The sequence below is a fragment of the Nanorana parkeri genome, unplaced genomic scaffold (assembly GCF_000935625.1).
Source record: "Nanorana parkeri isolate BGI_ZX_2015 unplaced genomic scaffold, ASM93562v1 scaffold361, whole genome shotgun sequence".
Taxonomy (NCBI): Eukaryota; Metazoa; Chordata; class Amphibia; order Anura; family Dicroglossidae; genus Nanorana; species Nanorana parkeri.
Window position 1 is genome coordinate 796,860 of NW_017306629.1, and position 26,782 is coordinate 823,641.

Sequence of the window (26,782 nt, forward strand, 5' to 3'; positions counted from 1 at the left end):
TTACAAATAGAGTTCATCTACTTCCTGGTCCATTTTGGCACAAATGATGTAATGTGCCAAATCGTTGCATCCTAGGAAGGTTACATCAGCAGAGCATTGCTGGGAAATCTAATCTGTAATCTCATGAGGTCTCAGGGAAAGGCATTTTCCTCCCTAGATGATGTGCATGGTCACATGTGCCAAAGTTCCAGGAAGTAAAGAGGGAGATAGTCTGCCCTTAGTTAACATGGCCACTGTCAGATTACAGAATCTATGGATACAAATATGCTAATGGATTTTTCAGACACACACACAGGAAATTTGCAAAGGAGACACTTGGTCTGCGCAGTTGTCAAACTAAACAACTGTTCACAGACCAAGCTGATTTTCTGATAAAGGTATAGCTGCCCTATTCCTATCTAGCTTACTCACAATGGGATATTGCTATGGGCAAACTTTACATAAGTATCACGTCTAGGCTGGTCAAGGCTTAGTCAGACTTTTTGGCACCTCATTGACTATTGATGGCAATCATGATTCTGTGCTGCCACCTAGAGTTGAAAAAAGTGAGATATATCTTGCATAGGCTGCACAGGTGGGATACCATTTTTTCTATTAAAAAGTCAGTAGCTCAAAGTGAGTTTGGGACTTCCCAATGTAACTTTGATGAAAGGGAGGGACATACCTCTGACCAAGAGAGGACTTCCCTCTGACCAAGAGAGGACCTCACCATGCCAAGAGGGGACTTCACAATGCAACTCTGACCAAGAGAGGGACGTCAGATGGACTTCTCAATGCACCGCTGACCAAGGAGGACTTCGCTCTGAAACAAAGGACTTTGAGAGAGACTGCAACCAGAAGCCATTTCCCTGCAAACGCTTAATTGCCACCAAGTCCTGTTCGAATATGGAATTTGCAGCTGGAAGCTATGTACCTTTAGTGTATCCTTACAGAAACTATTCCATGCACTAGAAAGGATAGTGTAGTGGGTGCATGTTTCCTCAAGCTTTACTCTAAGAACCAGACAACAATTATAAGTAAAAGGTTTGCTAAGCTTTACATCTGGGTGCTCAGTCTTGGGATTTGTAGTCCAAGCATTACATTTGGGGGCTCATCCTTGGGATAAGCTTTACATTTTGGGGCTCATCCTTGGCATAAGCTTTCCAAGCAAAACATATGACCAAGTGTCTTGCCCTTCAAACGCATGGCCAGCACTGAAATGAATCGGAAGTAGCAAGCATTTTAGCTCTTCTATTATTATTTGTTTATCTATCCTCTCTACACTGCTAAAATAGCAATAACATTTGAGAATACATTGAGAAAGATATTCTACAAAACTAGGACATAAAGATTTTATCTGATGATCATAGAATGTTCATCATGGAATGCACTATAACGGGGGTAGGCAACCTCAGCATTCCAGCTGTTGTCAAACTGCAACTTTCATGAGGCTTTGCAAGACTCTGACAGCCACAAGCATGACTCCAGATGCATGATGAGATTTGTACAAATAAATCAAATTGTGCAGCGCTTACGTTCAATATTAACAATACCCAGTGAATCAATAGTATAAATATTATAAAAATCAAACAACATTTGATGTAAATTGTATCTGTAAATATGCAATCTGTTATTAAAGTGCATCGATATTAAAGTGGCAATCTCCAAAACAGCATGCGAATAACAACTTACATCAATCACATTAATTGTCCATTAGTAGATACCATAGACAATGAGTATCCAAGTTTAAAAAGTGCAATCTGTGCAATAGGGTATTCTTCTCCCCCGTTGCTCTGTGCTACACCTCAGTTTGAAAGAAGCCTGCAGAGCGCCCTGCTGTGGTTACGTCATCATCTATATCTGCTGTTGCAAATCTCTTCTTCCTTCTTGCATGTTCCATCTGACTAGGAACTTGAGATCTAAGTTGACAAGGGGTTGAGGCTGAAAACTTTGTTTTTGGCAGACGTCCATCCAATATGTCACTGGTTTTAGTAGAAGAAATGGCCTATATCAAAAAAACAAAGTATGCTTTATAATAATACAGTGTTTCCTAAACACTTGCTAAAGGTGACCATACATTGTAAGATTTTCGTTGGGAAATTGTACACGAACGGACTTTCAAACAAAAATGTTGATGGTACATTTTCGTTTTTGATAGGGATGCACAGATACTTTTTGATTATCAGTGCAGATACTTGGTATTTTTATGAGAACTACCAGGGTTGCAGCGGTTGCAGCTGGGACCTGGCTCTGGCACTCCACCACTGTCCTGAAATCATTAGTTTTGTTTTAGAAAAACTGTCACATGACAATAAACAAAAATGTATCAGTACTCGTACTTGTAAGTACTCGGCAAGTACCAGTACTCATACTCGCAAAACTGGTATCTGTACATCCCTTTATTTATATTTATAAATACAAAATCGTACATTAAAACAGAGATGTACAAATCCCAGGAGCTCCGTGTGCTCCTTACAAATGACAGCTGCCTCCTAATTTTTGAATTTTTCTCTAGTCTAGTCTTGGAGCTCTAAAGTATCGGTACATGTACTCGTACTTGTACCGAGTACTGTACTTGGTATCTGTGCAACCCTAGTTTTTGATATTGTGATCGAAATGTTTCAATCTGTCAGGTAGGAAAATCTTTCTCTGATCAAACAAAAAAAAATCGATGAATCAGTGGGCTTCTTGTTCATCAAAAAAAAGAACACAGCAGATGCGCAAAAGGAAATTATTTCCGTCGTTCGTCAAAAATTGGCTGGTTAGTATGGCCAACGAACGATTTCTGAAATGGACATTTGACTATGCTTGATGGGAAATTCTTGGTATAATCGAATGAGGGTTCGTGCCAGAAATGAAAATTTTCAAACGAAAATCGTACACTGTACGGCCACCTTTAGTTGTGTAAATGGAGTTATGACCGTGTGCAGGGTTTACTTCTGCTTTTAAACTGTTTCTTGTGTTTTAACTTTTTTTTTCTTTTTGCTTTGCTGTTTGGAATTAAACAGTTATACCTAGAAATTATACCTATAATATAATGATGAAAAATATGACTCAAATGACACACAATTTGCCCTTACACCATATGTGCCCAGACAGTCCCTGCAGTTCCAACCCACAGACAAGGCAAACTGCCTTATGTCCTATTAGTTCAGTTCAGAAGTAGTACAGCTATTCCTCATTTAACGACCGAGTTCCGTTCCTACGACTAGGTCATTAAAATGAAATGGTCGTTAAGCAAGGAACTGTACTGTATGTACATTACAATATTCTGAATTTAAAAAAAAGGTTAAAAAGAAACTTGATGACTTTGGTTTTATCTGCATAACTCTTTTATATAGTAATGCTCTGTATTACAGAACACAAAGCTACACTACTGTACAATTCACTCAGCAAAAATTACAGTACTGTACAGTATAAACAAGATGTACAAAAATAAAGAAGATGTACAGGCAAACATTTTAGTCATCGAATCCTTCAAAGTCACCGTAAGTTGTTCGGAGTTATTATCGGAGTTATTATCAGGGGCTGTAGAAGGCCCAAGTAAGGGAGATGACGGAGTAGAAACGGAAGTTCTAGTAGGGCTATGGGTCCTGGGCGTAACTGTCGAGAAGAATCCCATTACTGTGGTCTGCTTTGTAATTTTCTTTTTCAAGATAGCATCGTAAACGTTCACTCATTTGCCGTTCCACTTTCGTGAACCATTCAACATTCAGATCCATACCCTCTAGTTCTAACATAGCCGCATTCACTTTCGAGAACACACCAGCTAATCCCTTTACAGTGAACGTTTTTGGTATTTCTTCCATACTTTCCTCTTCCTCCTTCAAGTGCTCCTGTGCTTCCAACTCTATTAAATCTTTGGTAGTTAGCTCTCCCTCGACATATTCCACTAAATCTTCAATATCTTCCATTCCAACCTGTAAGCACGTTAGCAAGTTCCACGGTTGTTTTATTTATAACATCAACATATTAATCTTTGTCAAAATCTTCAAAATGATTTACAAAACGTTTTAGGCATTTTTTCCATATGCCTTGCATACATTTTCCTGTCACTCCCTTCTAAGCTGATTCAATGTTCTTAATACAGTCTAAAATGTTATATGATTTAAAGAAATCACGAAGAGTTACTTTATCATTTTCTGCTGCTGCTACAGCTTTGGAAAAAGTTGCACACAAATAGTATGCTTTGAATGTAGCTACAGCACCCTGGTCCATTGGCTGAAAGATAGCAGTCGTGGTTTTTAGGTAGATACACTACCATTTCATCTGGGTGTAGATCATCAAGATGCTTGGGATGGCCTAGGGCAGCGGTGGCGAACCTAGGTCCCGGTTACAGTGACCCGCACACTCCAGGTGCAGGTCACTGTAAAATCATGTTAAGTTTTTTAAGATGGCCGCTGCAAATCGCGGCGGTCATCTTTAAACCTTGCAGGTGCCCAGATTCTATTTAATATATTGCCGAACCAGCAATATAATAAATCAGGGGTGCCCATTAGGTCGATCGCGATCTACCATTGATCGCAAAACAGTCCCTGGTAGATCGCGATGTCCTGTCCTCCTGACGTGGGACTTCTCTGGATCCCCGCTGCTCTCCCCCATCTGTGCGCAGCGGGGATCCGAGAAGTGAACGAGGCGCTGCAGGCAGCGGCGGGGGTCAGAGCCGCTATCATCAGCAGCATGCCGAACGGTGAGGAGAGAGAGAGACGCTCGGCCTGGATCAGACAGCCAGCGGCTCTCTCTCTCCTCACCGCACATGCTGCTGTGACAACGGCTCAGTCCTCCAACTACCCCCCAGCGGCTGCAGTGCCTTCCTCACTTCTGCTCAGATCCCCCGCTGCCTCTGCCCAGGAAAGCAGCGGAGATTCAGAGGAGAAACTGAGCCCCAATTGGTGCGTGGCCGAGCGGCAGAGGATCGGTACATATGAGTGATATGTACCAGACCTCTGTGCAGGACAAACACTGGAGCGATCAGCTGATCACTCCAGTGTTTGTAAATAACTGGGGACACATAGTACTATGTGTCCCAGTTACGTGTGCGATGTGTTCGTGTGTTTTTAATGTGTGTGATATCTATGTATGTGTGGTTTCTTTTTATAATGAGTGTGTGATGTGTGTTTTATTGAGTGTATAAATGTTTGAATATGTGTGTTTCCCTATTTTGCCTAAGGCAGTGATGTTGAATGTTTTTTAAAGCCCAGCGCCCAAACTGCAATACAATACTATACTTATTTTCAGCGCTGGCACTTTGAGATAAATAAATTGATTTTGCGTCGCAGTTTGGGCACTCGGGTTCAAAAACGTTCGCCATCACTGGCCTGGGGCATTATCAAGCAGGAGCATAATTTTAAAGGGAACGCCCTTTTCTCGACAATAATACTTCACAGAGGGTATGAAGCAGTTGATGAACCAATCTTCAAATAAAGCTTGTGTCATCCATGGCTTTGCTCGATAGTAAACGGTCAGCGTGTGCTTACCAGCTTTATAGTCGTTTATGATCTTCATTTTCTTCTCAAGATCAATAGCCTTTCTTTGTTTCTTGGATCTTCTCCTGGTGAAGTTTTGCTTCTCCTTTTTGACAACATCTTGTACTATGGGGTGCACAATAAATTACATTAGAGAATAGGGTATCCAGATCTCACACCACTTCTGCTTAATTTCTATCCTTTATAAACAGATGTAGCTGTATACAGTACTGTATGTTGTCACACTACTGCCTGGGCCTGAGAGAGATCCTGGGTTGGATAGCCAACAAGGCCTAAGGTGGCCAGAATGTGTGGTCTGCACACAGCCATGCACATGCACTACTACTGTATACAATACTCTACTGTATTAGTACTGTACTGTACAGTGTACTGTAAATACAGTACTTACCGAGAATAGTAGCGGAGAACAGAGTACTGTACAGTACTGTATGCAAGATGAAGACGGTGAGACGCCGCACTGCCGCCGCCACATTCCCACACGAACCATCAGAGAGCTGATAGCAAGTACAAGCTGAGGCTAAACAGGAGAGCTGGTCGTAAGTACAAGCGGTTGCTAAACAGGTTGTTAAGTGAGGAATAGCTGTACTTTTTTCACCACAGCATTTTGCAATGCACTACACCCCACCTAGCAATATGCTGCAGTGAACAAACATGAATGAAATGTTTTGTGGCATTTCAATAAAGCTATAAAGTTAAAACAGTGTGATGCGTCATTTACAGCACCTGGGGACTGTTTACTTAACAGCACACATAGTACAACATGGCTGCTGGTATGAATAGGCCCTTAACCCCTTCGTGACGGGAGACGTACACTGTACGTCCAGCCACAAAGGACCAAATGACTTGTCACGTAAAACCTGGGACAAAACTGGATTATTTAAACTGAGAATATGATGGAAAAATGCATAAGCAAAAGTTATCTTTAGTGAATACCGCATGTCTGAACTATCTGCAGAGATGCATCTCGCCTTTAACTGAAACTGCCGTGGATGCATACTATATGCCATGGCAATAAAAGGGTTAACCATAGTTGCAAAAGTAGGCATGAACCTGCTTTACAATTAAGCAACTGCATTTCCTTTACCTAGCAGAGGTAAAGTGATATTAAAGTCAAATTTTTTAAAGCTATTACAATGGATGATGCTCCTTTATTGTTAAAAGTTTTAGTTTCAGCAGAATCGGCTGGTCCCCTGAGAACTGGTACTGATGTCCTGGGACCATGGGGAACAAAAGTAACCACCCTCGAGAAGGAAGGACAGTGTCAGCACCAATTCAGAGATGATTGGAGGATCTACAGCCGAGTGATACACAAATAAGATACATTGTTGTTAATAGTTAAGGTACTTGAATGTATTTTTAAAGGGTTATTAAACCCTCCAGTGTTTTTGCATATATCTAATGCTAGCAAGCAGTAGATATATGCAAAAAGTGTAAAAAAAACAACAACAAAACGCTTTAACCTCCCTGGCGGTCTTATTATTTTTTTTCATTTTTTTATAACTTTTAAAATTCCCGCCTGTTCCGCCTAGGATTGCCACCTTTTCTTCAAGCGAAACCCGAACACCCTGGCGACACGTGGATATTTTTTTGGAGAATGAGTCGCGGCGTATTCATATGTAATTAGTGCCACCCGTTAATATGTAAATATCACTATTTTCAGTGGGGGGACGGTAGCCCCTATCTTAATTTTGGTTGCCCCTGTCTGTCTGACATCTTTTGTCCGGGTTTCTGCTGCCATTAAACCCGGACACAGCATTCAAAACCCGAACTGTCCGGGTGAATCATGGACAGGTGGCAACCCTATTTCCGCCCCCCTGCAACGCTCGCAAGGGACGGATGCCGGCATCGGCCGGAGGACACAGTGGGGATCGTGGACAAGGTAAGAGACGCTAGGCTATAATCCCGAGTGTGGCTCTGGGTTACCGCTTATGATACTGAAAATTAACCCGGAGCCTCACTCGGGAATACCGCCAAGGAGGTTAAACTTACCTTTGTCTTCCCCGCGCGCTCCCGTCTGAAAATGTGAAAATTCTCGGGCGGCCGCAAAGCATCTTGGGGCGGGCGCTTGGGCAGTTCACATTTTCGGCCGGGAAACGAGGAGAGACACAAAGTAAGTATATGGACGTCGTGCACCCGCATGCAGACACCGTGGGACAGGAAGTGCCAGCAAGGACAGAGGAGACACGCAGCAGCGCTGGAGGGACAGATGAAAACAACAGTAAAGAAGATCGAATTAAGAAACATAATTTAAGGTAAGTGCTTTAATTAACATTGGGGGGAGGGAAAAAAATATTTGAGTTTAATGACACTTTAAGGTTTAAATACTGAGTTTAAATTGGTGGGTCAAGTTCTTCTTTAACATTTTTATCCTGGCGAATACCTTGAAATAATTTTATGTTGTCAGGCAGAACCTGCTGAAAGGTGTGTTCTACAAACTTGTTTTTGGGCAGAGATTCAGATAGTATTGAATCCATTAGCCCAGAATAATAGCCAGGCAACTAGTATTTCAGTAGGACGCCTGAATGACATGTGCCCTTTTTAAATATGGCCGCGATGTGCACATGCCCTTCTTTCCTGATTACGTCACGTGCTCTCGGAACTTTCAAACACGCTAGTCCACGCTTGAATTTTGCTGTCAAGATCTATGGGTCCTGACAAAGCGAGGACCCCTATTGTAGCTGCCCTAATTATTGCCTTTATTAAAATAGATGCACAAGTGCGTTAGTATTACTTTTTTCGTACTCCTGTTAATAGAATGTTTACAAATGTCATTTGTATTTATATACTCGCGGGTTGAATATATGTTTTAAGTCTTGAAAAGACAAGGAAATGTGGTAGCATAAGACAGGCGGAGCAAGGGACCTCCCCGTGCAGAGATGGCGGCTGTGAGATGGTGTAGCGGTGTCCTCCGCTCTGTTTATAGAGGTGAGAGCATGCATTGATCGTGGAAGCTTGTATGTAGTGCGAGCTGACTCTATTGTATCTGTAGCTACTAATGGGGGTGACATTGTTTACATTAGAAACGTTTGTAGACTATGTGATATCGCAAGACCAATCATCACAATCATAATGCAATATTGTCTTACAGTTAAATTGATTATTTTGCTTCTAAAAATGATCCTTGTAATGGCCGTGAATACTTACCTCTCCGGTGGGTGGTGCGTCCATATTCTGCTGTGTTAACACAGCACAGCCTTTGGCAAAGTCATTATATCTGATACCTCTGGGGGTGTTTGCCCGCACCCACCGCTGCGCTCAAGGGTTCCTAACACCTGTTACTCCTAACAGTGTGACATAGGAGCCAGCAGGTGGAATCACAGTGGTCATTGGGGGGGCCGCAACCATCCGACACTCCCGGAAGTGTCAGAGATGGTGACTTTGCCGCTTGAACACAGCAGAGATTCGACTTGCTGCCCACTGGAGAGGTAAGTATTAATTGGGGCAATTCAATAAAGCATTTGCAACATATTTCTGGTGGTATGGTCCCTTTAAAATGTCCAGCACCTAAAGCATGAAAACCTTGCAACAGTTTCATTAAGAGTTTGCGACACGTGCAGCAGATTCAGGTAGTTCTTATTTGCGCCAATTTCACACTATGCAGCTATGGCTGCAACAAATTAACAAACAATTACCTCTAGTTCACAGATAACGAAACAGGAGGTAATGAGGACCAACGCCAAGTTGGCATATAGAGAGAGGACTGCGCGCAGACTTGGCTCCTCTGTAGTAAAGAGAAGGCATGTTTGCACTGTTCTTTACTGCACAGTGGCTGGGCAGCTGTCTGCTCATAGCTAGTGGGTTGCTTTGCTATGGTACTGGTGGCCGCCAGAGTCCTAGCAACCAATGACAAAGAAAACAACAAAAGCGCCCCAACCTAACAACTGGATGTGGAGGTTTAATAAGTAACGGGAAGTGTGTGAAAATAAATGAATCAATCTGCTCACATGATGCTGGTGAGAACCTTGGTCGAGAAACGGTGCTGTCGAATGTGGGCTGCGGCGTCCTATCGGCTGTGGTTGGGATGCCATATGTAATGAAAATAGGGTCACCGCAAGAAATATAGTGTAGAGTATACAGAGGCTGGAGATAGCAAGGCTTGCTATTGTACTGTAGTAGGCAAGTGTGGTATGCTGCCCCGAGGCTGTAGGAGGCAAGGGACGTAGAGGCCGCCAGCTGTGAAAGGCCCTGATGTGTCAATGAATGAATGGATGGATCGGGACTCGTCCAGTGTCAGCGCTGGAGATGGCTTTGTTGTGGCTTGTTGGAGGAAGGCCGCTGGGTGTACTGCAGTCACAGTAAGTGGTAGCGGGATGTGTGATGAGCAGTCCTGACGAACTGACAGCGGTGAACCCGTGGGATCCGCCGGTGTCAGGCTGACCGAGCGGGGGTGACCATGCAGCTGGACTAACCGCTGCAGTCATGAGGGGTCCTGATGGTCTGACAGCAGTGAACCTGTGGGATCCACCGGTGTCAGGCAGAAGGCACGGGTGTCAAGAGGATTAGGTGGGGTGAATTGGAGAATAGAGGAGCAACGCGTTTCGAGGATTAACCTCTTTGTCAAGCCCAAAATTAAGCAATGATACACTCCCTGCCTATTCACCTGCCAGCTAGGGGATTTCCTGGCTGACAGCTGAATGTAAGCAAAGGAGCAGGGATGCTGGCTGACATCATAACCAAACATGGCAATGGCCATATTTGGTCAATGATGTCATCGCAATCAAGTCTTTTTCACCAGCTCATCTCACCCTGCTTCCCTTCCCAGCAGTTACTCGGCAAACTTCCAACATTCTAATCTCAAATGTAAATCACAGATAAGTAACCACTGATGGCAATCATCTATTTAGCTCTCAGTAAAGGTGCCCATACACTGCACGATTCTCGTACGAGATTCGCGGGGAATCCCACGATCGTACGAGAATCGTGCAGTGTATGGAAGGCGATGGAATTCTTGGCCACAAATGTAAGGAGCATTCTTCTCACTGACCATCACAGTAATGTACCCTGAGCTGTATATGTATAATAATTAGAAGCAGGGGTTCCCTGAGATTGTAAAATTATTTGAAGGGTTCCTCAGTGTTAAAACGGTTGAGAAAGGCTGACTAATGCCCCTATGCTCTAAAGTAACGATCCCGCGTTTCACCCCGATAGATGCATACTTAGCAAGATCTGATGGCTGAGATGAGGTTGGGATTGGTTAGCTCAGGGCACAGGAGCAAATATCAATAAGTGCCCTTTGTCTGAAAGTGCACTTATTCTTTAAAGAATAGTAAGGGGTCTATTTATAAAGAATTTGCAGAGCCATAGGCCCTGCAAAGCTCTGTGAATGGATGCACAAAAGGAACGTCCTTGTCAATTTTCATGAAGTTGAATGCCCTCTTGTAATGCCACATTATGGCCACTAGATGGAGATGTGGTAAATGGGAAATAAATACTTCTTTCCTACTCTCCTCAGTGCTATCTAGTGGCCATAATGTGGTATTACAATATGACACTCTAAAATACATTTGACTTATAAAGAAAATATACAAGAATGTTTGTTGCGTGCATCTGTTCTCATGGATAAAACATTCGCAGGGCCAGTGGATCTGCAAATTGTTTATAAATTGACCAACGTGTGATTTATTGACCTGAAATAAGCAGGTGGATCAGGTGCCCAAGACTAAAGTAGGGTATACACTGGTAGATTTTCGGACAAACGGTTTTATGAAAAATCTCAGCGGAATGTTCGATAATGTCATCAGAGACTTGGTGATTGTTCAAAATTTTGTTTGATTTTCGTTTCCATTTACCGTTTGATTTTGGAATGAATGGAGTTTCCCAAACGAAAACCACATTCACTGCTAGAATTTCCTTTGATTGAGAAAAATTTTTGAACATGCTCCTTTTGAATTTTTTCATCACTGCAGTCGAAATCGATTATCAATATCACTGCATCAACGATTAGAAAGTACTTGGATACATTTTTAGGATGTAAAGCAGACCTTTACACTCAAATCTAATTCTCCCAATGCATCTCTCTATGTAGGATGTATAATAATAACATAGACATGTCAGGTGTACAATGCTGTGATTTTGATATACTTACACTTCCAGAGCATTCACTTCCTGCTCTGAAAGGGCAAATGACTTCCGTTTGCCAAAGCATTGCACACTGGGATTGTCTTGTCATCAGCAGTGCATTACTGGGAAATCTCATCTGTAATCTCATGAGATCTCAGAGAAAGACATTTTCCTTCCCTGAGATGATGTGCGTGGTCACATGTCCTAGTCACATGTGCCAGAAATCCAGGAAGTAATAGAAGATCTAGTAATCTGCCCTCAGTAAATATGGCCACTGCCAGAAGACTGGGAATGAAAAGAGAAATAAGATATGCAAAGAATAAAAAGCCGGCAATTATCTAGAATTATGTGTTTGTAGATTGTCATTACTTAACATTTCCAAAGGGGTGTTTGTTGTTATTTTAAAGATCTGGGTAAAGGTCCGCTTTAACTCCCTGAGTTTAGTGTCATTTTAAGCTTGCATACAATTTCCAGTTCACTCACAAAGAGGATGGATATATGTCATTAGCATGCTCACAAGCTTGTTGTAAAGTGCAAAGCTTTTGTTATTGAATGATCCCCTAAAAGTGCAGCCATGCAGGAAAACTTCATCATGCATCAAAAGGAGGAATGCTTCAACACTGGCCACCTGGTTGATGTTTTTTATGAATGCAGAGCACACCTCAGCTAATGGGTTTGCCGTGTGCTCTTACCAGTACATACTTTCTGAATACTAAAAGCAAGCTCATGCAAGGGTTCACAAACTGACAACTGTATCAATGTAATCTTTGTAACTGCTTCTTTATCGTCTGCTTGCTTTTGGTCCAGTATCTTTATCCATCCTGCTTCAGTTACCACGTCTGTGTATTCCTTATAGGGCTTGTTCACACCACGTCCGGATCATGTCCAGACCAGAACCGTTTGTTGCAGCTCGGCTTCCCTGAACTTCCTGTCCACTACAAGATCACAAGGGACAAGCTTGGAGAAGGGAGGGGAGGAGGAGATTGGAGTGGGTAACAAAGGTAATTCACCGGCACACACTTGAAACAGATTGTTTGAAGTATTGATATGTTTATTCAATACCAGATGTCACATACTGTCATATGGTGCTAACGTTTCAGGTCCTTACAGGGATCCTTCCTCAGAGCGACAGTGACACTGGTATTGAATAAACATATCAATACTTCAAACAATCTTTTTCAAGTGTGTGCCGGTAAATAACCTTTATTCATTACTAGTGTTTGCACGGCGCCATCCGTGTGGTCACCTGGAGCACCACATATAGCTTGTGGTTTCGAGACCGTGGCAGTGTGAATGGGATTTGGACTTTGGTGGAGTGGGGAACAGCTTACTAGCACACCCAAGGGTGGCTCTATAGGACCCTGCAAGGGAGAGGAGCCACCCTAAAACAGGATATCCAGGCCAGTGCTCTGAGAAGCAGCTGAGTAGGGAAAACTAAAACTTTTAAACATCAAGGAGCAGAATCCATTGTAAGTGATTTAATCTGCATGTGAAATAGCTTAAAAACCTTTTGACCTTAATATCACTTTAATCATCAACGCTTCTCATACATTCAAAATCCAATGTTGTGTTTAAAGGTCAAATAGGTGAACCAGCCGTCCTCTCTTTATCCTTTCATTGCATCAAAAATGATGTATTTAGTATTTTAAGAAGTGAAATATCTTACCTCAGTTTACTTCTACCTTACTGACCCTGTGAACCAGAAGCTGGGATGAAAACACGACTGTCGCAAAAATCTTTGTAAGTTCTACTAAAAATGTGTAAGAGTGCTCTTATGTATTCATGAAGCTGCTAAAAGTGTTTCATTCAGTAGTTTATGAGCACTTGAAGAAAATGAAGAAATGAGTGGAGTGCGGCTTGCTAGAATGAGAGCATTTCAATGTGATCCTTTAGCTGTGAAAGATGATAACATTTGTCATTCTCCAGGGAAAGTTTAGTTATCAATCAGTGACTGATATACAGCCCGGGGACAAGTGATTTGCAACAATACTCCAAAACATTGCATTCAAAGAAAACTATGACTTTTAAATGGTTCGATAAATACCGTATTTGCCGGTGTATAAGACGAGTTTTTAGACTTCAAAACACCCCCCGAAAATCGGGGGTCGTCTTATACGCCGGGTATGGATGTGCAGTAATACTGTATGTACGTTAGCTTCGGCTACATACAGTATACCGTGCTGAGCCAATCACGGCAGGCTTTGTATTAATGAATACAAAGCCTGTATTAATTAATACAAAGCCTGCCGTGATTGGCTCAGCGCGGTATACTGTATGTAGCAGAAGCTACCGTACATACAGTATTACCACACATCCAGCGGGCTGACAGATTAGCCTCCCTGGCGGTCTGATGATTTTATTTTTTCGTTCCATTTATTTTTTTAACTTTTAAAATTGCCGCCGGTTCCGCCCCCCTGCGACGCGGACGCTCGCAAGGGACGGAACCCGGAAGACGGTAGACACAGCGCGCGGGGATCGTGGACAAGGTAAGAGACTGTAATCCCGAGTGTGGCTCGGGGTTACTGCTTATGGTACTGAAAATGAATCCCGAGCCACACTCAGGAATACCGCCATGGAGGTTAGTTGGTGCATTTAAACATTATTTTATTAACAGAAGAAGTAGGGGGTCGTCTTATACGCCAGCAAATACGGTCTACATGTAGATTTTATCTGCAGCATTGAAATTGCCAATTTGTCAGTCCATCAGTTTTTATCAGTTATTTTACCAATCCAGACCAGATCTGGAACGCAGTGCATTGTGTTTTGGAGCTGTTTTTTTTTTTTTTAGCTTAAAATGGGCTTTCAGGTTCGTTTGCATGCTTTTCCATGCGTTCCAATGCATTCTAGACAAATTGAAACATGCAGTATTTTTCTGGTCTGGTGTGAACAGAGGCCAGAAATAGCATAGGGATACATTAGGATGCATTTTGGGTCAGGAAACAATCTGGCCTGGTCTGGAGATGATGTGGTGTGAATGGGCCCTAAATGTTTTAGAGGTCTTGCTCCATGCTTAGCACTTCTGCTTTGCAGCTCTGATGTCCCCGGTTCCAATCCAGTTTCAGCCATAAAACTATCTTCATGGAATTTGCATGTTCTCTTTGTGTTTGCATGAGTTTCTACTGGATACTGCAGCTTCCTCCTAACCTCAAAGGCGAGCTGGTAGGTTAATTGGCTCGCCCTAAACTGATCTTAGTAGTTATGCAGGCTAAGATCAAGTGTAGTACCTGTTTTTATCAGTATTCAGGAAGGGAAATGTGCCACTGTTCTGGCCTTAGGAATGGCTGGCTGCAGAGTATCCTGCCCATGCTAATGGGGGTCCCAAAGGGTCCTGGCCAGGGTTAAGCAAACCGCATTAAGCATTGACCCACGTAACAGTGGGGGTTGGGAGTACTGGCAGGGCCCAGTTCGTCCTGATTTGAATGTGTCTACCTGCTCTGATCATAGGCAGGGAGCACGCGGTATCAAGTGCCCCCTGTGGGTGCCTGAGTAGCACTATGGGTTTGGGACCCCACTTTGCCTGCACAATCCAGAGGATTTATTTATACCGGGCCACAAGGCCTAGTCTTTTTCTAGAGCACATTCACATTTTATTTATTTTTTCTTGTGTCTCTCACTTCTGTGTTCACTTCACTTTTTATATGTGTGTTTTTCACTCCACAGGATGAAGTGTGTGGGTCTTCGGCCTACCCTGAATTTTAGGGGGGAAGATCTGTGGCCATTAGGTTCCTTCCTCCCCTGAACCGGGGGTCTGTCTTTGCAAGAGCCCACAATTTAGTACTCAGTGGTTCAGCCTTGGCTGACCATGAGGAATGGGCCCGTCCGGTTTCGTCCAGGGGAACACGAGTGCCTGGCCCCTGTCAGGTGCCTTGCACTTCGGGGGGGGGGGGGGGGGGGGAAGGGCGGGGGGGGGGGGGTCAGGGAAGGGCCCTACTTCTTTGGGAGATAACCTGTTTGACACACCCTTTGCGTGTGTTGCTTATCTGTGTGTGTGTTCACATGTACAGTACATTTTTTTGTTCACTATGGTGTTTAGTTTTTGGACCATGCACCGCAGGCTTCAGTTAAATTTTTTTTTTTTTATTCACATTTGAAATGGGGATCTTGTGCTGTGTGACTTGACCAGGGCTATACAAATACCTGTAATTAATAAATAAGTAAAATACATATCCATATACATGAGGGCAGCCATGTTTGCTCATTACAAATGCAAGCTTTGCTTCCTGCCAAATCCATCTGTTACTTTGACCATGAAAATGCAAAAGGTTTTGTATTTCTCTCTATTTAGTCCTAAGATTTAAAGGAGAACTATGAGGTGAGTGCTTTTCACTCAACCTCATAGTTCTAGCCGACCTGTGACACTGAGACTATCACAGGTCGGCTCAGTAGATCGGGAAGTGAGTGAACACATACCGGCGTTCGCTCACTTCTCGATCCTGTCACGGCAGAGAGCTGTGACAGGGGAGGGACTGGATTCGCCCCTCCCCGCTCCGATCCTCCAGCGCTGACTGGCAGAACGGACGGGGGAGGGTACAGCTGGCTCTGCCTCTAGATAGGCAGAGCCAGCTGTCACTCACGCAGCTGGGCGGATCCAGACCTAATTGTCAGGATCCGTTTCAGCTGCGCCGCCGCTCGCGGTATACTGAGCCTAGGGTGACGGGAGAACGCTGGTTTGTGTCCTCCCGTTACCCTTAGGAGAACTATGGGGAAAAGCCCTAACCCCATAGTTCTCCTTTTAAACAGCTTTGCCAAACAGCACAGCCTGGTCTGGCAGAAAAGGAGACCTTTTGCAGTTAAGTAACACTTAGAGATCTGGTTCCTCTCCCAGCCAGTGACTGAACGGTGAAAGAAAAAGCAGCAGACTGATAAGCTCATCTCGCTGTCACTCTGCTTTCTCCTCCTATCAACATGTTCAGTGTTAGCACATGAGCAATGCAGCACAACAGATTGGCAACTTGTGCTGCTTTTCCCTTTCCCAAATTGACCTCTGCTGTTCAGGGACTGCACTTCAGGTACACTGCTTGCCTGATAGGGGGAACCGGGGACCATCCTTCCACGCCAAACAGAGAGCATTTTTTCTTGTTCAGCCCGTGCAGCATAAACAAGAAGAAACAAAAAAACTTCCACTTGCAGTGGGGCTGCCCTCGCACTTCATGGGTAAAGTTCTTGTTTTGTCTAGGAGGCTCAAATAAAGCTGGACTACTCACCTGATCTTCAGGGTTAGTTCACACCATAAGCTGTGCGTTCCAGTCTGATTCTGGCCGGAACGCACTGCCTCGCATTGCGGCCGGCTCACTTTTTTGCCGTGCTGGAGGGGGCGTGGCGGGCCATTGAAGTGAATGGCACTGTCGCCACGGCCTCCAGTCGCAATGCGGTTGCCCGCACAGGATCACAAGGCACATTGTCGCCGCATTGCTGTCCGGTGCAATCAAAATGCTGCAAGCACTATTTTGATCGCACTGCAGGCACAATGTGCCTTGCGATCTCGTGCGGCCGATCGCATTGCTACATAACCATAGCTTGATGTTTACACTGCACATTTTGCAGGGTTTTCCCTGTGTGCACATTGCAAAAATGAAATAATTACCATACATGCAAATCATATTAGCCTTTGGATCCTCTTGGGCTTCTATGTAAGTTTCAATCTCTCAAAGTGTTTATTTGTAGCTTTTGTTTACTTTTGAGCTGTATAGTTAGAAAAGGAGAGGAAACCCTGTTCAATTAATCCAACCATGTGCACAAAGTCAACTTTGTTTTATTTTCTATATTTCAAAGAGACGTTTTGGAGCACACGTCACAAATGTACATCATTCAAGACAACCGCTCAAGCTTTCTTCCCGCAAGAGTTGAAATATTAGCTGCACTTGACATTCAGAGGAACCAGATACCGGACATATGATGGTTTCTAAAAGAAAGAAACGAAGGCTGAAAAATAAACTACCATGTTTGGCGCTGTCGTGTCAGCTGGTGATATGTATAGGTAAACATACTGGTGGTAGGGCTTGTACTTAAAAGAGAACTATGAGGTAAGTGTTGTTCCCCATAGTTCTCCTTTAAGGGTTACGGGAGGACATATACTAGCGTCCTCCAGTGACCCAAAGCTCAGTATATCGCAAGCTACAGTTTGCGGTATACCGAGACCGCCGCAGCCAGTACGGATCCCAACGTTACTTTTGAGATCCACCCTGGTGCATGAGTGACAGCTGGTTTTGCCTATCTAGAGGCAAAGCCAGCTGTACCCGCCCTCTTCCCCCTCCAGTCAGCTGGAGGATTGGAGGGGGAAAATCCCTGCAGGGAGCCGTGACTGACAGTCACAGCTCTCTGCAGGGAGATGATCGAGAAGTGCGCAAGCGACGGTATGTGTTTGCTCACTTCCCGTTCTATAGAGCTGACCTGTGACAGTTTCATTGTCACACGTCGGCTCGAACTATGAGGATGAGTGATTTTCACTCACCTCATAGTTCTCCTTTAAAGAAGAACTCCAGGAAAAATAATTCTACCCCATGCACTACAAGGATTAAGTGCTTGTTTTTGTCTAAGTGTGAAAATAAAAGTTATACTCACCTGATCCTTGGAGTGAGCTGACGGTTAGACCGGTCCCTGGAACCTCTTTTCCCATCTGCTGCAGCGGTCTAAGATCCAGTGAGTCATCATGTCCAATACACTGTATAGGACGAAAGGACTCTGAGGGATATTCCATCACCAGAGTGGAGGAGGGGAAAGGCTGGAGGGAGCTCTATGACAGCTGGCAGACAAAGTGGTTCAGGTGAGTATAACTTTGTTATTTCCGCACGTAGAACACAATGTGCACTTAACGCTTGAAGTGCAGGGCTAGCCCCACTGCAAAGGTTACATCATTTTTTCCCAGAGTTCTTCAAAGGAGATGTATCAGAGATTAAAATATACTCTTCCAAATCCTTTGAGCCGGGAAGGGACACTGCAGCTGTCACATTGGTATAGATTGAGAACTGAGGCCTGGTTCACACCTAGGCGTATTGCATATGCGCAGGTTGTCGCGTGTTTTAATACCGCGATTCGCGGTAAAAAAAATCGCGCGACAAACGCGCGTTTCCGAGGGCTACTTGGCTGTATCGCAATGGAAATGCGCAACAAAAACGGCCCAAAGTAGTACCTGTACCTTTTCAGGCGTGGGCCGTTTTGTAGCGCGTTAGGGACGGGCTGAAATACGCCAAGGTGTGAACCAGACCCATTGAATACAATGGGATTTAGATGTTTGAGCGTTTTGTAGAGCGTTCGTCGAGCGTAGAACGCGCTACAAAACGTTCAGGTGTGAACGAGGCCTGAGCATTTATGTAAACAGTGATCATTCAGCTCTCAGTCTTCTCACCTCTCTGTTCCTCCAGCGTTCATTGGAGTTACAGGCATGGGAGTGGGTGGGCACAGCTGGCTCTGGAGAGGCAGAGCCAGCTGTCACTTAGGCATCCGGGGAGGATGCCAGCAATATTGCTAGGATCCTTCCTGCTAGGGTGCGGATCTGTGACTTTGGGTCACAGGAGTATATTAGTAAATGTACTCCTGTGACCCAGAAGAGAAGTAAAACAAAAAAAAGTTATTTCTTATTTAATGCTGAACTAATGCTGGGCAGAAATGTCATCTCAGTGCAAATGTCATTTCTTACCTTTAAGCAATTAATTGATCTTTTGCCATAAAAGTGTTCCGCCACTGAGAAATCTCTGCTTCCAAAGAAGTCACAAGAAAGGCTTTGTGCCCTTCATTTCTTTTAGTAAGACCAGTGCCAGTGGTCACTATGGCTGTTATTTCTAGCATTTTTTTCGGTACTGGGATGAATGAACTTTCATGCACTTGGACAGGAGTTACATCATTCCAGGCCAGCCAGTCAAGATGGCCAAAGATGCTGAACCTGGAAGACAATGTCAGCAAGAGGGTTTGCAAACATCACATCGTTGGGTGGGAGGTAAGTATAGGTAGTCTTTTTAATTCCGCTTTATAATTGATTGTTTATTACAGTTATTTTCAGTTCAGTAACTACCTCTTTAGCCACAAACTATAAAAATCCCCATTATGGGAACTAATGCCTCTGCAAAGCCAGCTATTATTAAAAGTATCAGTGATATCCTCACTGGGCTGCATTAACCTGTACAGAGTGAAGAGCTGCGGTTGGGTTCCTTATTCCTCATATCTTTTCCTAGTTTGTACCCTAGGGAAATGATTTAGTTCCATTACAATTCCCTCCTCTGTATTCATCAGGTGGGAATATTTGGCCGGGCATTGGTGCCAGACCCATTCTAATTGATTTGCATTTCCTGCCTATCAGAATCATCAGGCACGTATGGGTGATGTCATACCAGAGGATCCGCACAAAGTCTACCCACTACAATGTGGTGTATACAAGATCGGAGACTCTGGTCAAGGGGAGAGAAGCGATGACCAATTTTTATTACAGGAACTTCTGCACTGAGGCAGAGTACATGGGATTCTTTAGGCTGGATTACAGCAACATAAGTATTATCTAAAAAAAAGAGCCATGTGTATGTATACTTAAATCTTGGTGAGCTTTTTGCACTTTTTTTTTCAGATCTGTGGAGTAATCCATCATTAAACCTTGCCTCTGTGCAGGAGCTTCCTGTAATACAGACCAGTCAGTGCTGCTTTCTCTCCTCGTGCAGGGTGACTGGTCTTGTATCCGCCCCCTTCCTGTAGTTTTCTGCAGGCATCCTGTAGTGGGTGAGCCTGCTTGGTCCCTCCCACAGCTCTGCTCTCGGCATAGACTATGTACACTACAGTGATGATGTCACTGATACATTTATTTGGTAATATTTGCAATTGAGTGCACACAAAGTGGATTTATATCCTATGTGCCTATTGAGGAATATATTTGAATAAAAGTTTTTATATGCCTGAAGTTCAGCTTTACAACCAGAGCTTTCTTACAGTGATTTAAAAGTGGTTTGCTAATGTACAAGGGTGATATGTTGATAAAAGAAATCAGGATGACAGCCTTGGAGCTTGCACCTTACACTTCATGAGAAAATGGCAGCTGTCATATATCTGTGCGTCAAGTAAACATTTTCCTCATTAGTAAAAGCTGCTGTTTTGTGTGAGCCTTCCATCAGCAATGTCATTTATGCCCACATTGCCTTATAAAACTACGCTTATTGGCTCGCAGTGTATTTTCAGTAGGAGAAGTTACAAGGGCTTGGAGAATTGGCTCTGTGCACTCTCAATAATAGGCAAGCTCCCATCTACAGAAGTAAGAAGGTTGCAGTAGGTTTAATTCTCTTCCCTTCCAGTCTTTGATTCGTTAATTTATGGTAATTGGTCTCTTGTTACCTGCCGCCGTCACTCCACACATTAAGCTTGGTTACCAGCTTTGGCTTTGCATATTGCATTCATCTTTTGGTCACAATGGCGTTCAATAATTCATAATGTAACTTGTGTTTGTATTATGTTTGGTTTCCAAAGTTAGCCAAGAATTTCTGCCAAAATATCACCCTTTGTAGTTTATGGGGGGGTTTTTTCCTCCCAGAAGTGTATGAAACACATTCGCTGGGATTGTTTTCATTTCTAAAGGCTTTTTCATATTTTAGCTTTTTTTTCGTACAGAGTAAACAGCCAGAGTTTCTTTCAAAGCAAAAAGATTTAGCTTTAGGGCCTGTTCACACGACGTCCTTTTCTGTGCTGACCTGATCCGTACGCTGGTGCACTAAAAATGCATCCCAATGTATCCCTATATGTATCCCTATGTGTTTTATGGGCTACAGCTCTCACGTGCGCAGTCCGTTCAGGTTACGACAGAAAAATACTGCATGTCACATTTTGTACGGTCAGGAAATGCAAAACGCATCAAAAACGCACTGCACTGCAGCTAACATACTGACAGCCCCACTCCAGCATAAAAAAAAGAATACAAAAAAAAAACTGGAACGCATCAAAAACGCGCCCAAACACATAGCACCGCGTCTGCTGTTCCGCACCTGTTCCGGACACGATCAGGACCTGAAACTCATGTGAACTGGCCCTTATACATTTTAGAAGTTGTGGGACCCAAAACAAGAAAAAAGGCTTTTTGTTTCTGCATTTAAACCTGTAAATTGTAAGGCACAGCTCAACAACTTGAGAGATTTGCAGTTCAAAAATGATTGATAGTTGAATGCAGAATTATTGAATTGAAACAGTTTGCGATTAGAATTGTTTATTATTCTAGCTTTAGTGACCGAATAATTGGGATTTTATTAAAGACAGGAGGCGAATATTTTGCATATCTCTCAAACCACAAGAAAAATGGCGACGGGGCGGGGCTAACACAAATTCGTCTGTAAGGGGCGGGGCTAACGAAAAACGTGCTGCGGCTACAACAAAATGGCCGCCATGGCCAGCAGAACGATCTACAAGAAGATGGCGGCGGAGCTAATGCCCGCACGGCGGCTCCAGACAGGGAAAAAGAGTCAGCAGAAGGCTGTGGGGAGAGGTAGGACTTGGATTGAGAAGACCCGGGTGGGGGGTCGGGGAGAGAGGAACAGTGCAAGAAAGCACAGTAGTATGGTGGCTATTAGAGCCAATTACAACAGGAAGAAAACAGCAATACAGGAGCGAGATGTACGAGTACTGACCTGCCATGAGGCTAGCAGCAAAGAAAGAGGAGGGATCTTAGTGTGGGTGGACTTATATAATATGCTGTGTGCTGCTATTGGTTATTTCTGTTTCTGTTATGTTTCTTTGCTGCTATGAGGAATCAGTAAAGAGAGATATGCAAAATATGAAGCCTCCTGTCTTGCCATAAAATTGGGGATTATGGCAAGGGTAAGTACGGCAAAGTCCTTTAAAGAAAGAAGTCAAGACATTTTGTGAATGGAGGATAGTGAGGAGGGGCAGGTGATGCGATCAGAGCAATGTACAGCTTGGGTTGCACATCTCTCCCTCTAAAGGTGCCCATACACCTTACGATTATCGTACGATAATCGTATGCGATCGACTTTTCGTACGACAATCGTAACGTGTGAATAGAGTGCCCGACCCTTAGTACTGTACAATCGTACGACTTTTGACGGTCAAGCATGTTTGAAAACTTTGGTTGATCGTACGATGTTCGCATGGTTGGTGGCGTTTCCGTCCGTCAAAAGTCGTACGATTAACACTGCGCAAACGAAAATAATTGCGGTCAATTACCGCAAGTCGTCCTGGTGGTTTTTTTTAACTACCGCTGATTGAACCTTTCGATAATCGGGGCAGGATGGGGCCGTTGTACGAAAATCGTACGACGGTTCGATCATCGGACGAAAAGTTTAGTCCGATAATCGTAAGGTGTATGGGCACCTTAAAGGTGCCCATACACTTTACAACCATCGCAAGACCTTAGTCTTGCGATGGTTGTAAAGTAATTTAAAAAACGTACGATCTGCCCATCTTGGACAGGCAGATCGTACTTGCGATCAGGGGGGCGGGCTTCCGATGGCCGCAATGCTGAACGGGCAGTGTGCGCGTGCGCACACCGGCCAGTTCGGCATTTGTCTCCCGAGCATCATTCAAACCAGCCGAAAATCGTAATGGTTTTCTAGCATGCTCCTTAGACAAAAGACGTGCGATCGTACAGTAGAAACGGTCGCACGTCTTCATTCACACCGGCGATTCTCGTACGATCGCGGGATTTCCAGCGATTCTCGTACAAGAATCGTGCAGTGTATAGGCACCTTTTAGGGCTGGTGCAGACTTGGGCGATTGCACACAGCGGTTGCCCCGCGGCCCCATTGATTTTAAAGGGGCTACATAGACACGGCAATCGATTGAAAAAAGGTACACGTACCTTTTTTGCGATTGTGCGTGATTGCATGAGCGGAATCACGGCGGGAAACCACACGATGTGTCTGGCACGACTTGGGTGCCATTAGAAAATAATGCCACCGCCAGCGCAATCAGCAGTGGTGTGCAGTTCCGTGACCGTGCGACCATCTGCGTGGTTTCGTGCATGATTGCTGCGCGGTTATAGATCGCCCAAGTGTGAAGCTGGCCTCAGTGTTGCATGCAAGAGACGGCATGCTGCCAAGTAAAATTTTTATACTTTTCAGCCGCCCTCTGCACGTAACACTACAATCTCAATACAAATTATTAAGCTAAACATGAGACTGTAGTCCATCACGGGGCAAGCTTGGAGCAATGACTACTTTACAACACACACAGAGATCATGGAGAACAAAAGTAGTCACCCTCCAGAAGAAAGGACAGTGCCAGCATGAATTCAGAGATGATATGAGGATCTACAGCTGAGTGATACACAAATAAGCTTCGTTACTAATACGGGTACTTGAATGCATTTTTAAGATTTAACTCCTGAGTTTAGTGACACTTTAAGCGCTGTCATATTTACATATACACCGAGTGGCCAGCTTATTATGACCACCTGACGTTTGTAAGCAAATTAGCTATAATTTTGCGCTGAAGTTGCTAGAGGGCCAGACCATTATAAATAGGGAAGCAGGTTGTTTACCACGACAGTAGAAGTGATTTTTTTCTGAAGATATGGGTAAACCACGCGATTTAACAGCCTTTGAACGTGGGATGATTGTTGGCGCTCGGAGCCATGAAGCGAGTATCAGCAAAATCAGCAGAATTCATTAAATGTTCAAGAGCAGCTGTTGTTAAAGTGTTTAAAGACTGGACTGTCAGCCGAAAATCTGGGTCTGAACGTGCGAATTGTGTCCGTCAGCGACTAGTCAATGTTAGGGCAGAGCGGAGAGTGGCAAGATTGGTACAAGACAACAGAAGGGCAACAGTGCAATGTCAGATTCCTCGCATCACCTTTCAACATCTCGTGGAGTCACGAGGCGGCCCAACGATGTCATCTCATGGAGTCATCTCGTGGCCCAACGAAATACTGATGGGGTGGTCATAATAATCTGGCCACTCAGTGTATGTCTATGACTATTTGTAAAATTAAAAATTGTAAAAAAAGTTTTTTTCCCTTTACAAAGTAATACTGAGAATTTCTGCCTATGACAACATGTACCACGTGTGTCTTATTAAAAAAAAGTGTCATAACGATGCAATATGAATGATGATTTGGAATGCTTATCTATGTGAGTTTAATTGTCATGTGTTTGTATGTATGTCCATAGGTGGGATCTCTGCACCAGTGATAAGGACCAGCTGCCAATTCCACAGCCTCAGACTTCCACAGCTTCCACAAGAACCATGTTACTTATCGACTTATCACAATGTCTCTATTCAGCAAGCAAGGCTGGCAAGCAGTTTCTTTGGCAAATGTGAGTTATATGTAAATTATAATTTTTTTCTTCCTATTCTGCTCTCTCAGCAAAGTCTATTTAAAGCAGAACTACAGGGAATATTATTATTATTATTAACCCTTGCAGTGTGGCTACCCCATGCACTGCAAGGGTTAAGTGCTCCTTTTGTCTAGGGAGGAAAACATCAAAGTTATGTTCACCCAAACCTCGGAGCTGGCGGCTGTGACAGCGCTCCCTCCTGTCTGTCTCCTTCTGCAGCAATGGTATGTCCCTCTGTGTCCTCACATCCTATGCACTGTGTATAGAATGTGATAATTTACAGAACCTTAGACCTCTGCAACGGAGGGTAAGAGATGTTCCAGGGACCGGTCTAAGAGCAATCTGGCTTCCAGGATCAGGTGAGTATAATTTTATTTTTCTCCCTAGACCAAAACGAGCACGTAACCCTTGCAATGCGGGGGTAGCCCCACTGCAAGGGTTTATAATAATTTTCCCTGGAGAACTTTGTATAGAAAATGATGTGCTTCTAAAAATACCAGTTGCCTGGCTGTTATGCTGGCTTCACTACTTTGAGTCACCAACCTTAAATAAGTAAACGGATCAGGAACATCAAAAAAAAAGTCAGAAGATTTTTCTGCATTCTTATTCAAGGTTATTGACTCAAAGTATTGAGGCAAAAGGGTCAACAATGGGAGCCTCCGTGTTTCTCTCTAGATTGGTTTATTTTTCTTTTGATGGCACTGTTGGGCTTTTGGACAGCAGTATGGACCCAGCAGGGAAGCAAACTCTGTTCAATACAACACAAAATGAAGAAATCTGTTTCGGGTGTTTGTTGCTATTCACTCTTACCTAAATTGTCCTACAATGTTGTGTATGCTGTCTCTGCAGAATGTGTCAGAGGAATTTCTCCAGCACAATGCTAATTTATTTATTTCATGTATACAGTAGTGTATAAATCAGTCATAACATTTAAAGCCCAATTCCATTCCTATTTTTTTTTCTATTTCATTCCCCAGCTGTGTTTAGAAATACAGCTTAGTGTAGCTCTGGTTATAATACCTTCTTTCTGGTGCCATCCCCTGAAGAGTCATCACTCCATGATCCAGCACCAGTTCTCTTCCTGTGAGACTAGGATGCCATGGACCTGCCCCCAGGAGGCCGTGTCTTCACATCACCTTGCACTCACAATACAATGATCTAGAGTCGAGAGCAAACATTGTTACATGAGGCTCTCTGCATCATTAAGGACTCCCCAATACTGGACCAGAAGCAAGAGGAAATTGCAGGCCATGGGACCAGCCAGAAGAAAAAGGCGAGTATGCTAAAAATGATCAAAAATACATAGGGACCTCTGTGGGGGTGTGGAACTGGGCATTAAAATAATGCCCGTAATCTATCCAGTGGACATTTAGTAACTTAGCTCCTCACCATTTAAATGAGATCTGTCCTGACACATTTCCAGCCATTTCTGACCTCCTCATGAAAATATTATTTGTGTAGCGTGTCAGTATAGAGTAACTATAATCCTTTTAATTAATTTGTGTCCTAACCCCATTCTGTTCAGTACTGTCCATAGTGTTTCCGATTCTACTTAGTCAAAGGCCTTGTGTCCAATGTCCAAAGACACCACAAGGTTAGATCCCAGACTCCTGCGCTAAATGCATGTTTAATTTCAATCTCTTAATATTTGTAAAGGTATGTCTGCCTGGCATACTGTAAAGCCCATTTTTGTCTCGGTCCACTAGGTTCAAAATTACTTAAAAGAGAACTATGGGGTAAGTGTTTTTCCCCATAGTTCTCTTTAGGATCACAGAAGGACATACACTAACCTCCTCCCGTGACCCAAAGCTCAGTATATAGCAGGGCTATTGCCCGCTATATACTCAGAGCGCCGTAGCCATGACGGATTCCGACACTACTGTATGGATCCACCCAGCTCCGTGAGTGACAGCTGGCTCTCCCAATCTAGAGGCAGAGTCAGCTGTGCCCGCCCCCTCCCCCATTCTTTCCTCCACTCAGCGCTGGAAGATCTGAGAGGAG

The 26,782-nt window shown here is 43.7% G+C and overlaps 1 protein-coding gene across 1 annotated transcript in view; it reads left to right on the forward strand.

The window, feature by feature from the left end:
- Positions 1-8,324: 8,324 nt before the first annotated feature.
- Positions 8,325-26,782, forward strand: part of MRPS5 (mitochondrial ribosomal protein S5) — an 85,443-nt gene continuing 66,985 nt past the window's right edge. The window contains exons 1-2 of the mRNA XM_018558819.1: positions 8,325-8,390; positions 24,614-24,760. Coding sequence (XP_018414321.1) covers positions 8,342-8,390; positions 24,614-24,760 — 196 coding nt within the window. The 5' untranslated portion in view covers positions 8,325-8,341. The remainder of the gene's footprint in view (positions 8,391-24,613; positions 24,761-26,782) is intronic.